This window comes from Sinocyclocheilus anshuiensis, unplaced genomic scaffold, assembly GCF_001515605.1.
Source record: "Sinocyclocheilus anshuiensis isolate Anshui unplaced genomic scaffold, SAMN03320099.WGS_v1.1 scaffold208, whole genome shotgun sequence".
In the NCBI taxonomy this organism is placed as follows: Eukaryota; Metazoa; Chordata; class Actinopteri; order Cypriniformes; family Cyprinidae; genus Sinocyclocheilus; species Sinocyclocheilus anshuiensis.
In genome coordinates this window covers 2274023-2292692 of record NW_015557186.1, presented here as the reverse complement: position 1 = coordinate 2292692, position 18670 = coordinate 2274023, and the positions used below count along the sequence as shown (strand labels likewise).

The 18670-nt window shown below is 35.5% G+C and overlaps 1 protein-coding gene across 1 annotated transcript in view; it reads right to left on the bottom strand.

The window, feature by feature from the left end:
* Positions 1-18670, bottom strand: part of LOC107678777 (kelch-like protein 29) — a 142343-nt gene that overhangs the window by 81834 nt on the left and 41839 nt on the right. Inside the window, exons 4-6 of the mRNA XM_016474169.1 lie at positions 15939-16086; positions 13931-14404; positions 4398-4536 (exon numbers count right to left, since the gene is read on the bottom strand). Coding sequence (XP_016329655.1) covers positions 4398-4536; positions 13931-14404; positions 15939-16086 — 761 coding nt within the window. The remainder of the gene's footprint in view (positions 1-4397; positions 4537-13930; positions 14405-15938; positions 16087-18670) is intronic.

The following is an 18670-nucleotide window of genomic DNA, read 5'->3' as shown; positions in this document are numbered from 1 at the left end:
ATGAATAATTGTTCATTATGATAATTTTGTGATTATACTCTCCAAACAATGGACTATATTAACTCCACAATATTTCTTTTAAAACTTACACTTTATCTTATGCCTATATTGATTCTTCCAGACATAAAAAGCTAAGAGGATCAAAAGAAAGCAGCAAAAAAATTACAAGTGGGCATCAAACCACTAGAACCTCTGAGTTAAGTGTCCAGTTTAATAGAACAAAACAAATCAAGAGTTGTCAAACTAAAGTGGGCTCTTCAACGCCAGCTATCCGTCTCAGACTAATAACGCAGTGTCTATGCTAATATATACGTGAAAACATGATGGATGCACTGCCAGAAACAAAGCACAAATATTCAATACAATCCAGCAGACAGGCTGAATCTCTGGAGATACTGTGAAATTCATAAGCGGCGCTGCCTTGTATCGATGTGAACGAGGCGGCGTTAATGGCTATATATTACATCCAAACGCAGATCCACTTAGTGCATGATTTGCTAAATGGATGAATCACTTTTTAATGCACGTTTTCTCTGAGAACGCCAAATACAGCAGGTGTTCTTTATAGACGATTAGATAAACACGGTCCGTTTGACTGATATAAATGACGGGCACCCTGATAACGTCAGTCTGATTCGCTCATTAAAGGGCCGCCAGACATCTCTGATATTAAACTCAGATTACAGCCCAATGCATGGATAATTTTCAAGATCAAGGTTTCGTTCAGATTTGATATTCATCATGTAGGTCTTTTTCCCTTAAAGTTCAAAGATTGAAGTCAATTTTTAATAAAGCACGTCTGAAGTGTAAACAAGCAAATAATCAGGTTGAAATAGTGTAAGACCACTCACATTTTTCCCCACTAGAAATGCATTATAAATTAATAATGCAAGAGTGTTTTTTGAACAGTTTAGTATGCTGCTGCTTTATCGATCATGACACGCCATTGATTTTATTCCGCCGAACAAAGCTGTTGACTCTCGATTTAATGTAGCGTGAATTTTCAGCCGACAGACAGTTCTATGCACATAAACGCACATAAACGTCAGATTGAACTTTATGAAGTCGAACTGGATTGAACTTTCTGTTCAAATGCATCACATTGCTTTAATTCCGCTTGACAAGGTTACGTATTTTCGACTTTGTGAAAAGATAAAGAAACGCACAGAGCTAATGTATTTTTCAACTGAATGGTGATGATGTGACTGTATGGCTTTGTTCTGGAACCTGATGAGCCACCTACAGGCATCATATGTGCACGATTATGCTGGTAGAATGCATTCTAGAATGCATTGCGTCAAGCTCAGTGAAAAAAAAAACAAATCAAACTGAGAATGATTTATTTAAATAAACAGTGTGTATATAAAATATAAACTTACTCTAAACTAAATAAAATAAATGAATGCATAAATAAATTCATGAATGCATAAATCTATAAATAAATTAACGTCAATATATAAATAAATTCATAATTGCATAAATAATTGCAATGAATGCCAATAAATTAATGCATAAATGCGCATATGCATAAATTAATAAACACATAAATGCATGTGCATGTGCATAAATAAACAAACAAATGCATTAATATAAAAGCAGAAATGCAAAAAATACAAAAAAGCATATATGCATAAATGCATCAATCCATAAATACATGCATAAATGAATACATGTGTAAATAAATGTATAAATTAATTAATAATTGCATAAAAGCAGAATGTTTGTGAATGAATAAATAAATGCTGAAATAAATAAAAATGAAACCAAAATAAATGAATGCACTGACACAAAATAAAAAGCTGAAGTCAAAAATAAATACATGTGCATATATATATATATATATATATATTGCATAAACAAAGCATAAATACATTTTTGTGAATCATGAACTGTTATTCATCATGATATCAAAGTCAATTGATGAGTCAATATCAATGAGTCAATGTTCCTGTGGCTCAGTGGTAAAGCATTGCATTAGCAGCGCAAAAGGTCGTGGATTTGATTCCCAGGGAACACACATACTGGTAAAAGATGTATAACCTGAATGCACTGTAAGTTGCTTTGGATAAAAGCGTCTGCTAAATGCATAAATTATTATAATTACAATCATTTTGTGAGTCCCATGTGCATGATGTGTTTCAGATCAGTTAGGATGTTGCCTTGGTAGCTCACTAGGTTCTACAGAAATGCTCGTTTCCTCTACGTTTTAAAACAGACAATCTAGATGTCACTGTGAGTGTGAAATTCCCCACCCGGAGCCCCTAGTTTCTGTGCTTCCAGAGGCAGTGGAACTCAAATCGTTTTGCGAGGTGTATCAGCACATTTTATGCTATGCATATTATATGCATATTATATTGCTCCTAATGCAGTTTTCATTGCTGCTGCTCGAGATAGATCAGCTCGACCCAGACTAAATTCACAATCAACCGCCCGAGATTCCCAGGCACAATCTCTCCTTGAAGCTGGAGTACATGCATCACAATATATAGATATCAGATGGGAATATGAAAGCATTACAGCGATTTCACATGCCAAGCCAACTGAAATCTGTTCGTTCTCGGTGTTCAACGTCCTGGATTAGGTTTAAATTGATGTGACTGAAACGAGGCTGAGAGGGATAGATGTACAACACATGTGTGCAATCAGTTGTACTGTAGTGCACTTTCATTAACCCTGTACAGCCTACTGTATCATATTTGATATGCAAATTTCTAAGGCTTTTAAATGATCAACATGACCAAAACTTGTTGCACACAATCTATTTCATAATTGTACAAACGTCCCCCTTCAGTTTGAGGTTTGCTGTGAAATCTTTACTGATTTTTATAGTAAACATAAACTTTTATATTATTAGTAATATTTCAAGATGAACCAGGTTTACTTTATCCATTATAATTTTTTTTTTAGAAAAATCATGTTCAAATGTATAATGTAATATGATTATCAGGCTTTTGAGGAGCGTTTATTTATTCATCTCTCAGTCATCATTGGATTGCATTGCATTATATGTTTTGATCATTTAAATCTCATCTTACTAAGACACATTATCGGAGATATAGAGATATAGAGTGATGACTGATATTTTTAGCATTGTATGAAAGTATCTGCTCTACTGTTATAAAGATCTCATTGAGTTACATCACAAGCATCAGAATGTCATCTTTTTGTCCATAAAAATATCAGCATCTGAACCAAACTGCATATTTTTGCTCAGTTTGGACCTCTGAATATTTTTTTTCTCAATATTCTTACTATATCATACTATATGAGCCATAAAAGCCTCATGTATCAAATATGATACGCAAACAAAAATGCATATGCAAACCTTTTGGTAAAAATAAATAAATAATAAACTGCTCTTTTTTCTGGCTGTTATTTCATATGTCAGGCTTTACAGGGTTAAAAATACCTTTAGTTTAAAAAAATGTCTACCTTTGAAAAACAGATTGTAAAAAATAGATATGACGTAAAATACAGAAAGGATCCGAAATGAAAATCTTTTACGAAGTCTTTTTCCATTCTTTCGATCTTCTGTTCATATTTCCACTATTTCTTTCTGCTAGCTAACAAAAGTCAGGTTCCAATCAAAAGTATCAGTTTTAAAGGTTAGCTCCAACCGTTCACCACAAATTTACTGCCAACATTTTGCCACAAAGCTCAACTGCATATGGAAACATGATTTTGCAGTAAACGTGTGGCAAACTTCGCCTCAAGTGTTCCCCAGAAGGGCACATGACACACACACACACAACAGATGCTGGAGTTGTGCATTTCTTTGCCTGTAAACATGATTCAGTATCAGGCTTTCCTCATAAATAACATGCAGTCAGTCTTACGGCTCTGGGACTCCCGACTGCTGAGATCAGCATCGATACAAGACAGCAAAGTCGGCAAAAAAACGTTGAATTTCCCGAAGCAGAAACGAGATCCGCGCATGCAGTTCCCTTAATCTCGAAGCGGCGTGTGAATTTCCAGAGCGAGTCACAGCAGGTAAAAGGTCAAGTGGGACGACTAGAACATCCCGTCTAAGCACTTGACACAGACAGCCGAGCGCAGCGCTGATCCAATATGCCTAACGCATCCCTAAAATCTGCCTTTCATTTGTTTTGACATTTACAAAGCATTTAAAACCAAAACCCCCAGTCATGGAAATTCTTCGCCCATTTAAATGCAAACCGGCACACTTAGTGAATGGAGATGAAAGGGTCAGATCAGTCGACACCTTGACCTTTTTCAGCAGTGAAATACATTCGTCGGTGGGACAGACAGAATGGCTACTGGCCCTGTGACGGGAACCGATGTCTTCAGACCTGCAAGAGACGGGGAGGGAAAAGGAGGCGACACAAAAGCACCCTACGAAAAGAACAGAACAGATCAAGGACGGGAGGAAAGCAAACCTTTTCACCATGTCCTTGAAATACAAGCTGCAGGAAGCTAGAACATTTTGATGGACTTCAAACTCTTTGCCTTCAACAATTATTTTCAGGTCTGTAAACTCTTTCTCTCGCCGCTGCTGGTTCAATTCCTTCAACATTTCTGTAGAACAAGAGAAAGAAGAGAAACAGTGATTTTCGGACCTTCTGAGATCCAAGCACACAGCATATGATGACAAAATCAATCATTACTCAAAGAAAAACAGGAAATTATCTGTCTGTGCAAGTAAAAGGCTGGAATGGAGGAATACAACTATCAAGCATGAAGGAAAAACAACAACAGAAATGAAGGGCAGAAGTCAGCGCTGTCATTTCATTGTGATTCCACGAAACAAGCGCTGGACTTTATCAGTATGATGTCTGCAGCTTTGATTGAAAGGAATACTTCAGCCAAAAATGAAAACGCTGTGCTTATTTTTTTTCACCAACATGTCATTGCAAACCCTTCGTTCTGTTCTTTTCAGACATTTCATTTTAGGATGAACTATTTCTTTTTACACACAAATGGAACGCTATAGTCAGGTTCTGGAAATAAAAATTCCATTCACATTCTTCATGTCATTTATTATTACTAAAAATAAGCTTTGGTCACACACACACACACACACACACACACACACACACACATCATTATATTATGATTACTGTAATATAATTATATTTTAATACAATATACACATCTTTATTTTAATACAACACATTAACAAGTTGCATTACAGTAATTTATGCTTTTATTTTTCTCTCTTTCTCGCTTTCTTCAAGCTTTAAGCTATATTTGTATGCTTTAGTAATTTGTTATAACTCTATAACAAATAACATTTTTAACTAGAGCCCGACCGATATATCGTTTAGCCGATATTATCGGCCGATATGAGCCTGTCGCCGATATATCGGTATCGGCGAATATGTTGCTGATATGAAATTTTTTTTTTACAGAACATATAAACGCAGATTATGTTTTACACCATGCTTCTGAATGGTGTAATTACTTAAGTTTGTCCAGCAGAGAACGCTCCATTGTTTGCTACTGGCGACCCAGGTCAGTAGTGTAGAGATGCACGGATGAGCTCAAACTTCAACCGAGTCCGCTGCTTCAAATTATCCGCCCGCCACCCACCCGCACCTATATTTGCATATTTACAATAATTCTAATTATTAATTTTGCATGATGAATGGATGGTTCATATTTAACAGCAGATTCAGATGGTGTCAGCTGATGTTGTCTACACTGGATGCAGTAAACTGATGCCTCGTTCTAATTATGACGTGCTGACACTAAGTTCAAATGATTTTCAACGGTCGCTTTGTCGCGTCCTGTTGCGGCGCAGACACGGTGTGTCAGCATAGTTTGTCAGTCAGTCAGTAACGTAGCAGATTGAAAAGTTAGTATCTTTCTGCAGTCCAATAGACGGCAGTGCGGTGGTGGCTTGGGTCTGTTGAATGGTGATTTAATGCTACATTGTCACCTAGTTGGAGAGACTCAATGCTAAGTAAATAAACAACAATGTCCCCTTCTTTTATTCTCACAATGAGCTTATCATATTCGTTTGCTACATTCTGCGATGCAGAAAACATGGATGGAATCATAAAAACGGAATTTAGTGCATAATATATATATAGACTGTGTCTGTGAATATTAAACTGCAAAAAGACGATTTAAATACGAATGTTCTGCATGTTCATTGGATTACCAGAAAATACACAACACCGAGTTTGTGAAAAAAAAATATTATTCATTATATATATATATTCTGTTTATGTAGGCTATATACTGTATTCTATATACAGTAGCAGTCAAAAGTTTGGACACACGAATGGGAAGTGTGTCCAAACTTTTGACTATACTGTACTATAATATAGCCTACACAAAGAATATCGGACGATATATTGGTATCAGTCTTTTTTTACTCCCTAATATCGGTATCGGCCCCCAAAAACCCATATCGGTCGGGCTCTATTTTTAACTATAATGTATACACCTGTATAGACTTACGATATATAATGAATATAATGAAAATTCAGTAAAACTATTAAAATTATAAAACTTCATTTATTTAAAAATCAAAACATCAGAACAAAGAACGATAATGATATTTTGGGGGGCAATGTGATTAATTGCCATGAAAATAATGTCACAAGGCAAAAAAACAAAAACAAATAATAAATATAATGGAATTATACACACACACACACATAAACAAAGTGTGTGTGTGTGTGTGTGTCCTAACCTTTGGTCCTAGGCCCTAGGACTTTGGGCCTAAAAAAAGGCCCAAAAAAGCCTATTTTTCTGAAAATAATAATCATAATAATTAAAAAAAAGGATTTCTAAATATAGGTTTATATATAAATATATTATCTTTTTATTTTGGGATAAAATATAACTGGTAAACATTTACAATGTTCTCCAGTGATGGTCTTTTTCAGGTCCAAGATTAGTCCAAAACTTCCTCATGTCCAGGAAATTATGCTCATCAAATTATAATTATAAGGTGAATATATGCATGAGTCATACCTGACATGATTTATGTATAATTAATCATCTCTGAACCCAAAGCGGAATGATTTTATGTGCTGGAATAACTTCATCAACTCCCAAAGCCCCTGAAACAGCAGGACGCCGTGATCGCGACAGGTATTCATGACTAATAAGAAGCGACCACAAACAGCAGCTGATATACGACGAGAGACTGTGTCTGTGAATATTAAACTGCAAAAAGACGATTTAAATACGAATGTTCTGCATGTTCATTGGATTACCAGAAAATACACAACACCGAGTTTGTGAAAAAAAAATATTATTCATTATTATTATTTATTCACTTTAGATGTTTACATTTGGAAAAGCTGTTACAGGTATTCATGACTAATAAGAAGCGACCACAAACAGCAGCTGATATACGACGAGACCCAATTCTGTGCAACAAAGGATATTGCGCTTCTGAAAATAAACACATTCAAAGTCACTTCTGCATTTCATGTGCTGGCTTTCCGTGCAGTCATTTGAATAATTGGCCGGTGTAAGCGTCTCAGCTTCATTAGAGCAACACGTCACACGCCTCTGACAGCTGTTCCACAGATGTCTGACAAACTAATAAGGAAAAGGACATGCGATTATCTGCCTAAAATGTTCCCTATTAATTTGAGCCAGGGATAGCATGGATGGCAGGAAATTATTCTCTATTTAAGTGGGTCAGTGTTCTCTGGAGAAGACCATAATCACAAAATAGCACAGGGCAGTCTAGCGGGACCAGGAAGGGAGATTTTAAAGGAAAATTAACGCATTTGTAATTGTTATTAACATTTGCGCATGAATCATTTGTGTTAAAACGCACTCCAGTGTACAGCGGGGTCCAAAAAGCTCTGTACCATTTAAACCTGAAAATAAACTTTTTAAAACTGAGGACAAAGAAAAGCTAAGTCTCAAAATAAAAAAATAAATATTGAAGCTTGTGCACAATTTCTAGGTCACTAATCAAACGCAAGCACACTTTGTGACTTTCTTGCTCCTTCCGAGCACAAGTTCATGCTGGAGAACATGATCATCAGCTCCGGGGCAAAAAAAGACCTCTCTGTATATCCATAACATTATCCTTCGGGATTCTAAAGGGATTACAGGTAATAATGTTGTAAATAATATTCAGTTTCTTGCACAGGCCGGTTGTTTTGCTTCATAAGACCTCAATATATTGTCAGGAGCCATGCATATTAATTTTGTCTTGCCAGAATATGCTTTTTTTGACTCTTAAAGTGCCGGTAGCTGCTGACTTGCATTTTATGAATCACCGTTTCAGCTAAAAACCTTTACTGTTCTACTGAACAAAACAAAACAACAAAAAAAGTCACCAACATCTTAGATGGCCTGAGAGGGAGTAAATTAGCAGCAAATTTTCAATTTTCAACTATCCCTTTAAGGCACTGAATTTTCTTTGTGTTTACATTTAAAAGGCATAAAGACACTTCTGAATGGCTCAAGAGTGTTACGCTATGAGACGGCGAGAACAGATATATTCATCCGATTCAGTCTGCCGCTCCTCCAAGAGCACTTTTCTCTCTCGGTGGAACTGGAAAGAATGCCGAAGCTTGTGAAATGTTTCCTTCCAGAACAAAAAAGCTGTGAATCAATAACAATGGCGCTATAGACATGAGATGAGGAGTTCTCGAGCATGATCTCTGGCAGGCCACGCACACCGCGAAGGTCAGAATACATGCATATAAACCAGAGCTATCGCAATGAGACTATTGTACTATCTCTTTTTTCTCAGATTAAGTCAAGCACGCAGCTCTTGATGCAAGAAAGAGGAAACTATAGAAAGCATGACTTATTTTTCTCCATATGATATTTCAATTACAATTTCATGTTGACTCATGTTCCTAAATAGATGTTCCTGATCTTATTGTGAATGATTCATCAGTGCACATTATTCAAAATGGTTGCCTTGATAATATTTCCATTTCTGCCCACTGCAATCAGGATTTCATAATAAATAATAAAAAAACTCATAAAAATTCTTGAGCAGCAAATCAGCATATTAGAATGATTTCTGAAGAATCATGTGACACTGAAGACTGGAGTAATGATGCTGAAAATACAGCTTTGATCACAGAAAATAAATAATTTTTTTAAAATATATTCAAATAGAAAACAGCCATTTTAAATTGTAATAATATTTAACATTTTTACTGTACTTATGATCAAATTGATGACTTCTTCAAAAACATAAAAAAAACCTAATTATTTCAAACTTCTGGCCACTAGTGTATCATTGATACTGCAACGTTAAGATGAGAAAACAACTATGTTACCAGATTTTTACAGTAACAAATGCACAAAAAATGGAGCATCTTTTTTTCTTTTTATGATTTGTTTTGGTAGCATCAGATCACTTCGAAAGGGAAGGCAACTTGCGTCAGTACTATACATGCTGAGTTTCAGTCTAACAGCACTCAAAACTAAGTTTTATGCACATAAGCAGATTGCAAATACTTGACATGCATGCAAACAAACCTCAGCAGTCAAGGAGGGTGATATTTTCTTCAAATGACATTAAAACAGATGTAGGACTATTCATGTAGCTGCTATCTACATGTCAAAAGTAACTTTAACCAACTTCCTAAAGATTCTCCTCAAATCCCTGCTCTGTCATCGCAGTAGTTTGCCTGAAAGAGAAAAGTGACTGTAGAAGAAGACAGTTTATGCTAATGATCGCTATACTGTCCCTTGTGGCAATGCTCAGAATGTGACTTGTAGTCGCGCTGCATTAGGAATTGGGTTCTGACACATTCCAGAAAGCAATAATGCATGAAATTGAGCTTGTGTGGCTAGAAGCACTTAGTCTCACAAACTCAAAATGACCAAAATACACATACTACAGAAATACACAACTACAGAAGTCTCATAACTGAATCATAATATATCCAACTACAATACACTATAACTCTGTTCTGAAGCTCCCTGTGACCGAGCTACCATTCAAAAGTTTAAGGTCAGTAAGATTGTTGTTGTTTTTTTTTTTATGAAATTAATACTTTTATTCAGCAAGGACACATTCAAGTGACAAAGATATTTACATGTTAAAAAATTCTAATAAATGCTGTTATTTTGAACTTTCTATTTATCAAAGAATTAAAAAAAAATGTAACAAATTGACAAAAAAATGAATTCATGCTTCATAAATGTTAAAGAAAATATTACGCAAAGTCTTTTCAGCACTGATAATAATCAGAAATGTTTCTTGAGCAGCAAATCAGCATATTAGAATGACTTCTGATGGATCATGTGACACTGAAGACTGGAGTATTGATGCTGAAAATTCAGCTTTGATCACAGAAATAAATTATATTTTACAATATATTCAAATAGAAAACAGTCATTTTAGATGGTAATAATATTTCACAATTTTACTGTTTTTACAGTATTTTTGAGCCAATAAATACAGCCTTAGTGAGCAGAAGAGACTTCTTTAAAAACATTAAAACAAATCTGACCGACCTCAAACATTTGAACTCTAGTGTACCTTGCTTTCTGCTGTCTATTGCCTATATAGGCTGCATCCTAAATGAAACGGACCCTCATAAATTCAGGACACTCTACGTAGGCCATTAAATACTCATTAGACTAAACTTATTCTTCAAAGATGTTCAGCACTAAATGAACAGTAAGTACGTTTATAAATCATTTCTCTTGCTTCATTCATGGATTTTAATTTTCTCTAAAGGAAGGTGTCTTAAAAGGCATAATTATGCTGCCTACCTCCTAGGGAACAGCGCTTGTGTCTGAATCGCACGTTAAATACTAAGAAGCTTATAGACTTTGGAGCTTTTATGAAGTTTTCCTCTTCCAGGATGGTTTTTACCATAAATATTTTCAAATACACTCATAGGTTTATTATCCATGCAATGCATTGCAAAATATCCAATATGCATAAACATATAAACAGGATTAACATTACATAAATAACAGATGTCATCAGTATGAAGTAATTTTCATGCTCTCACGTCTATAAACAGACACCTTTCAACCTCAATATTTCACTTTAGATTTCATTAGTTATAAATACAAAAACACACAAAGAAAGCAATGCACTTGTAATTCATATATAGTATGTGGGGAAATAGAGAGATACTATGCATTCGGCTTTTCAATTGCTTCACAATTTAAGGAACGATTCAACTCCATGTTGCATTGCATTATGTGTTGAAGTTTAATTCCAAACGTTAAATCACTAACTCTAACGAAAACGGAAACGATAATAGTGAAGCTTGACCTGGCAAACACTGCTAAAAATCAATGCATCTAATCTAAGTCAAGGTAGTAATAATCAGCGTTTGTGCAGCAGGAAGAGGTCAGATTGTGATGGACGTCTCTCCTGTTCTCGGAGGAGAGGAGGAGCAGATCAAGCTGCATGGAGCAGCTTTTACTGTTTAGAGAGATAAAGCTGTGATAATTCATCCTAAACCCGCCCTGTCAGAGATCCGCTTCCACACTGCAGCACATGGGGCTTGATAAACAGAGATGGAGGTTAGAAATGAAGACTGGACTTGACACTTACAGAAACATGGAGAACTCCGGTTTCATGAAGCAGACGTATGGTTTGGTTTTAAAGAGAAAGTAAGCAAGGCTTCACGTCTTCAGACATTCAATGGACAGAAAAATCTATTATGATTTTTCAATTTTCCAACTGAAAAAGTCCAATAGCACCAACATTATTAGTTTGAGCTTTAGTCCACACACTGTTCTGTAGCTCAAACAGTCGAGCGCCAAGGTCATGGGATTGATTCCCATGAAATGCATGAACCGATAAAACGTATACATTGAATGCAAAGCAATTTGCTTTGAATAAAAGCATCTGCCAAATGAATGCATGTAATGCACTAACCCAAGAATCCCATTCAATAACACATTATCCTTCCTTATAGATCAGTTCTGGCCAAATCTTTCAAATCTACATTTTCATTTGAAATATATGTGCACCAGTCTATCCTTACAGCTGCATGTCTCCTTCGGACGCCATTAGTTTGCATTCAGCTCCTCCTGCATTGTATCAGATTACTTACTTTCTCAAATGCACTTTGGAAAGTCTCAATCTTTGTCTGAAGAACGGCCAAAACTCAGCATAAATGTATGCATCTATCCATTTCGCAGTGCTACTCAAATGCATCAGAGCATCACATTTCTCTTATCTTCTGGTTTCAGTAATCTGTCTGGTGGCATCAGGTGTCCTTGAAAACATCCACAATTTTTACTGTAAAAATTATTTTTCACAGTTAAATAATAAAACTTTATTAGAGTATGTTGGAGTTATTATTGGAGTTTCTACTTCAAAATTTCATGTTTAATCCAATGTGTTACTTGCCATTTCTTTGTAATTATTTGTGAAATTTACTAGCAATTCCTGAGTGAAAATTGTTTTAATATAAATCCTACACCAATTTTTTTTTAGTTAATCAAACTCTTTTCTATATGCAAAAAACACTTTTTCTGATACTATCTTCTCAGAATTATGACCTACACCCACCAAGGCCAATCCTACAGCAATTTTTTCAATTAATCGAAAACTTTTATACATGCAAAGACCAGTTTTTGATGCAATCATATCAAAATTACAACCTAAATCCACCAACGTCAATCCTACACCAATTTTTAAGGTTATTCGAACACCTCTCTACATGCAAAAGCCAGATTTTCTGATGCAACTCTAGCTTAAAGTTATTCAGCCTTCCTAAAATCATTAAAGCAAACTCACATTCAGGTCTAATTCTAATACGAAACACCACCTTTTCACAAACCATTTTGCCATTTCTGTTGACATGAAAGAATACTCGCTACTGTCCAGTTCTTATTAATCTGTAAATTTCAGTAGAAACTGCCAATATTCAATGAACAAAGTCTTTGGCATCTGATTTCCCATCATCCCTAGAAGCAATTACAAGCAGATAAATGGGCAGCAAACTCGCCTCGCGTTCTCTTCAGAAGATTAATACCTCACGCGATTCAACATGACATTCAATACAGGGAGACAGAAAAATAGATTTCTGCCTGTAGCTGGCTAGAAACTCAAGGTGATTTGAGAGCTTTAGGGCACAATATCACACAATAACTACATACTGGTTTCTTTTGAATATTTCATTCCATTTTTATACGGAATAATATGAAGAACGAGAGTCCAAAAAACAGAACCGGAAAAGTTGAAACTTACTCGAGTTACATCAAACGCCACAAGTTTATTTCGCCTAATAAATAATTCCTAAGAAATTAGCTATGGTACATTAAATTTGCCTGTCCCGACTGTGTTGATATATGAACTAAAATTCATTTACACTATATTTACATAAGGTTTCCATTTATATGGAAATTATTTCTGCCATTTCAGACCCACCAACAATTTTGTAGAAGCATCCACTGCCCCGTAAATCTATTTGATCTTCACAATAGTTCCCGGATGCTGCCGAATATCAGAGAAGCTAAGAAACATTTGATTTTGTGTCGAATGAGAGACCCAACGTTGGTTTCAGTTTCATTTTAGCCTACATTAATTCGTTTTGGCTTGTCGTTTATATTGCTATACCTTATATTTTTAATTCTTTTCTAAATACTGTTAATTGAAAGGTTTTGTTGTGGAGTGAGGGGAACTAAAATAGCCTAGCTATGTTTACAGTGTTTATTATAATGTTTGTAAACATTTCGCGTCGGCATTAGGCCTATTTCTGAATGAAATAATAAAATGCGGCTTATACGTGACTTATGTTTTTTCCCCCTAAAAAAGAATTTTTTTTAATACGCATAGTGTATTTTAACCATGCAGCAAACCTTTTTAAATATTTTGATAAATTACTGAAAAAATAAATAATTAAATGACTTTTTAAACCGTTTAACTGATTGTATTAACTGGTCAAAATTCTTACGGTCAGTTAACCGGTTAAACGGTTAAAATGAACATCCCTAAGCGCAACAAAATATTATAATGTCCAGGAAAACTTATGGCTGAAATATAATTTACCTTTGGGATGCCAGGGGTCCGTGAATTCGTATTTCCCTAATCCGACCGTTCTCAGCATCTGCAGGCTGTTGTTGGCGGTTTCCTGCTGGCTGTTCGTCAGCGGCTCATTGGTGGGCAGCGGCGAGGAGCTCATGGTGGCGGATTGCACCATGGGATGCGTCAAATGGCCGTTGCCCACCACCGTGTGGACGGGGTGGGCGACCTGGCAGACGCTGGGCATTGGAGGCAGGCCGCCGACGGCGAGGGATTGGCTCTGGACGTTGAGGACCATGTTGGTCATTGGCTGTGAAGGCTGCTGTGGGAGCTGGTAGTGTGTGGGTAATTGTGGATGGGGGGTTTGGAGCGCCGGGGTCACACCGACGATGGGTGCTTGGACGCCCTGGCTGTAAGCTGGCGCCTGTGGCAGAGCGTATGTGTGCGCCAAGAGTCCAGCCTGGCTGACGGCAGCAGCTACTTGAGGCGGCCATAGAGGAGCTGCAGAGAGCGAAACAACATCCATTTGAAGTAGATGCATGCGATATGACAATATTAGACTGAGAACTATTCAAATGTCTTCAAGGTCTGCCTTTATAGAGAGATCATTAGTATCATGCATCAATGCACATTTTACCTAATGTTTTTGAATTATTATTATTGAGTTTGATTATCATCTATATCACTGTTACATTCACATGACATTGCAGTTTATTATTTGCATGCATTTGCAGGTAAATAGGGTAAAAAATGTTACCATCACCATTTTGACATCATACTTACCCAGTTGATTGATTATAATTTGCAAACAAGTTTTTTGAATATTATATTTAAATATGCATTATGCAATTATGTCTGCACTAATTTGCATACATTTCTACAAAATAAATTTAAACATTGAATAAAGCCAGGTTTAAAATGTTTGTTCCATTTTGTTGGCATATTAAAGTTAAAGATTTTTACAGAGGAGATTGTGGATATCTCTTTTTATCACTCCATAAATTATAAAATACTGTCGACAGCCAGGAAAAATACATTTTCAGCATGTTTTTTAGGAATAAAATGTTGTTTAAAATGAGGCAAATGATATGTGAACAAACCCCTCAGTAAAAACCTTCAGAATATATATATATATATATATATATATATATAGGAACGAAACTGTAAATGAGAAAACAGCCTTTTATATGTGTTGAGATGATAGATAGATAGATAGATAGATAGATAGATAGATAGATAAATTTAAAAGTGTATTTTAGATGTTTTCTATCCACTCGTCTGAAACGACATGTTTTTGAAAAGCCAAAAATCTAAAAATTGACCAATGCATAAAAAAAGTATTACTTTTTTTTCTTTCTTATACGGTACTGTATTTGTCTTATTGTTTGTAATGTAAATCTTTGTTTATATTTTAACAAAAAAAATCGTTATAAATATTTTAATAACAAAGATAAATAATGAAGTAAAATGAAATAAAATTAACCTGAAATAAGATTTTGTTCATATCTTCCACCCCTACATTTACATTTACATTTAGTCATTTTGCAGACGCTTTTATCCAAAGCGACTTACAATTGGGGGATACATAAAGCGATTATTCTTAAAGAGGCAAACAGATACAGGAACTGCTTGTAATACCAAGTTTCTAGACATTGTTCAAATAAGTACAAGCTAGAAAGAGAAGGAATAAATAAAGAGAGAGAATTATTTATTTTTTTTGGCCTAAATGGTCTGTTATTCATTTTCTTTCATGTTTTGTTATCTTATAAGGCTATATTTATAAACAGGGAAGTTAGTTTGGTTGTACTGCTCAGTAACTTGCTAAATAGTTTTAAAAACCAACATGAAAAAGAATCGTGATAAGATTGTGGATTGTGTTCCTGCCTGAAAAAACTCAATATGCTATGATATTTTTCCCATGGCCCATGCCTAATTTGAAGCCACTTCGAGCAATCAATCAATCCATGCATGCATGAAAAGATAACGAACAAGAGGTGTTATCGCAGCGCTGTGGGCTTTGCTTTCAGCTCTTTACCGGTCATATCTTTCTCCCTCATCTGTTTTGCGGGCGGCTCATCCGTGTCCCAGGGCGTGGACTGGTTAATGGGTGTTTGTCCCCACCGGACGCTATTAGCCAGGACCTGGCCCTGAGTCTGCGTGTCTGCCGATGGGTGCCCAGAGACCTGTTTCAACGAGAGGAACATCTCAAGTAAACAGACCAGCCTTTAATTACCGTCTACGTTTCCAATTACAGCCCATTTGCCAGACACTGGTACATCATTTCGCTTTGTTAATATTCCATTCCATTCGCTCTTTTAATTACGCCGCTGTTCTAGTTTAGTTCAATAATGCAGGAAAATCCAAGGTCGGCCCCCAGCAATTTGACTGGGTGCAAGAAAGTGAGATCTATATAGAGAACATTTTACTAATTAATTCCTATCTGCCTCTCATTGACTGTAAATCAAAGGGCAGGAAAGAAGTTTTGCGGGATCGAGGGGGACTTTTAATCACTTCGATGAAAATAGGAACTAAAATCGAATGGAAACGGACATGCAAAACTCATTCTCCTATGGAATCCTACTAGTTTCAACATCCACAATATCTAATTTTTCTTAAACATATTAACATGCACTCAATCTACAGTATGATGCTCAACCCAAAGCATTGACTTTGTTGACCAAAAACATTAAAAATGATTAGTTTCCATGCCATTGTTAAATGAAAGCATGTATTACTATATGAACATTTACTTTTCCCAATATTTACAGAATACAAATTCAATTAGAAAACAGACACTCAAGAGTCAAGAAGCTAACCGGCCAAATATCAGCAGATAAATTAGTTCAATTAAAAAAATTTATTAAAGATCCCATTAAACGGTTAGACAAATACAATTTTCATCAAAGCAAGAAGTTGGAGCTCAACGCATTACATGGATCCGTCACAGACAAGAATGCATTGCAAAAGCAAAAATGTTGGTTATGCATATATATATATATATATATGCAGGTCAGAATAAGTATGTTGTTTCATTTTTACATAAACATTAGATATTTTACTTGCATTTAATATGCTTTCTGTGTATACAAAATAACTTTTGTAAATTATATTTAATGCTGTCACCAAAATGGGACATCTCGTATGTCAGTGCAATTAAAAAATGACTGTTCTGCACAATATTTTTGTGTGCCAAAGACAGCAAAAAAGCTCTGTTTGTTTGTTTTGGAACAAAGCCTTTAATTCATATTCATCTTTTGTGTCTGCAAAAGATGGATCTTATTATGCCGCTGTCAGAACTCACTGTTCCATAAGCAAGTTGGAGAAGAGAAAAATAAAATAAGTGGCTGAAAATAAGTCCTAAACGTCTTCTTGATTTTATGCTACTTTTATTTCATATGCATTTCAAAACTGTAAATAAAAAGAAGAAAACATAAAAAGATCCCTCTTTAGCATCAAGTGTGGGCGTTGAGTTTGTCAATGTGTTTTCATTGCCAAGTCTGAAAAAAAAAAACATTTCTTTAAATGCGAAAAATGCATTTAGACATTTCATCTACAGAGGAAAGCTGAATCACATACATTCCTCATCCCAGTGTGCCCTTGCTAAAATGTTTTAAATTTCATCTAAAGTTCACCTAACAAAATGAGCAAAATCGCTTCATACTGTCATAAAGAGCACAAATACTTTAACATATGTCTTTAACATACTTCACAAATGTCTGACAAAGATACAGTTTTTTGTCTGTTACAGTTGTAGCTGCACATTTTTGGTTTTAATTTGACCTTTTGTTCAGCCAGCATTTATTCAACGGCATTTTAAAACACAATTATAATTAGGAAAACAAATTAATAAACATGCAAGGACTTAAAATGTTATGAATGACAGGCGTTCCAATTCTGTAGGAATCTATCTGTGGAATTCAGTGCTGGTCTGTGTATCGCCTATCATCTGAATACAATTCAAGTCTAAGTCATTGCTAAGAAGCAAATAAAGAGCCTCACACACTCAAACGGTTCAGAGCAGGTGCGCAGGACAAATGGCATGAGATGAAAGAAGAAAGAAAGAAGAAAAGGTCCGCAGACCGCTCGAACATGCAAAGAATACTTATTTATTAACGGCCACATGCTGCAGTGTTAATATATTAGTACTGAAGTATTCCTTGTAAGCTACAGGACTGGGCAGGACCTCGTCATGCTTCATATGAACGCCATTAAAAAATGATTTAAGCATGTGCAAAGAGCAGAAATCTGAAACTTCCCTACCGCCTGCTTCACCTCAGAATAGAGATGCATGTTCATATCGCTGACAGGAGGGCGAGCAGTAATGAAATTCACCTGCATTCACTAAAACTTGTCAAAAGTTGTATCTGGAATATTCCATGTGAGAACGCTGAATAAATATAACATCATGGAGCTGAAATATGTCAAGTCTATTTTCTCCTTACATTTAGACAGCACTGTTGACTCTCATGACGAGTCAGAGTGATGAGAGGAAAACTGGAGCATTTGAAAAACACAACACAACACAAAAAACAAAACAAAAAAACAACAAAAAAAAACAAACAAACAAAAAAAACAAAACACAGCTTCTGAAATATGACAACATTATTTTCAAGTCAATTTTGGGGGAACATCAGCACTTTTTAACTGAAATAATTACAATTCTTTGAAACATTACAACATTATTTGTAAACCAATTTTTGGGGGAACATCTGCAGTTTTTAGTTTAAATAAATACATACATACTTTACAAAATTACTTTTTAGCCAA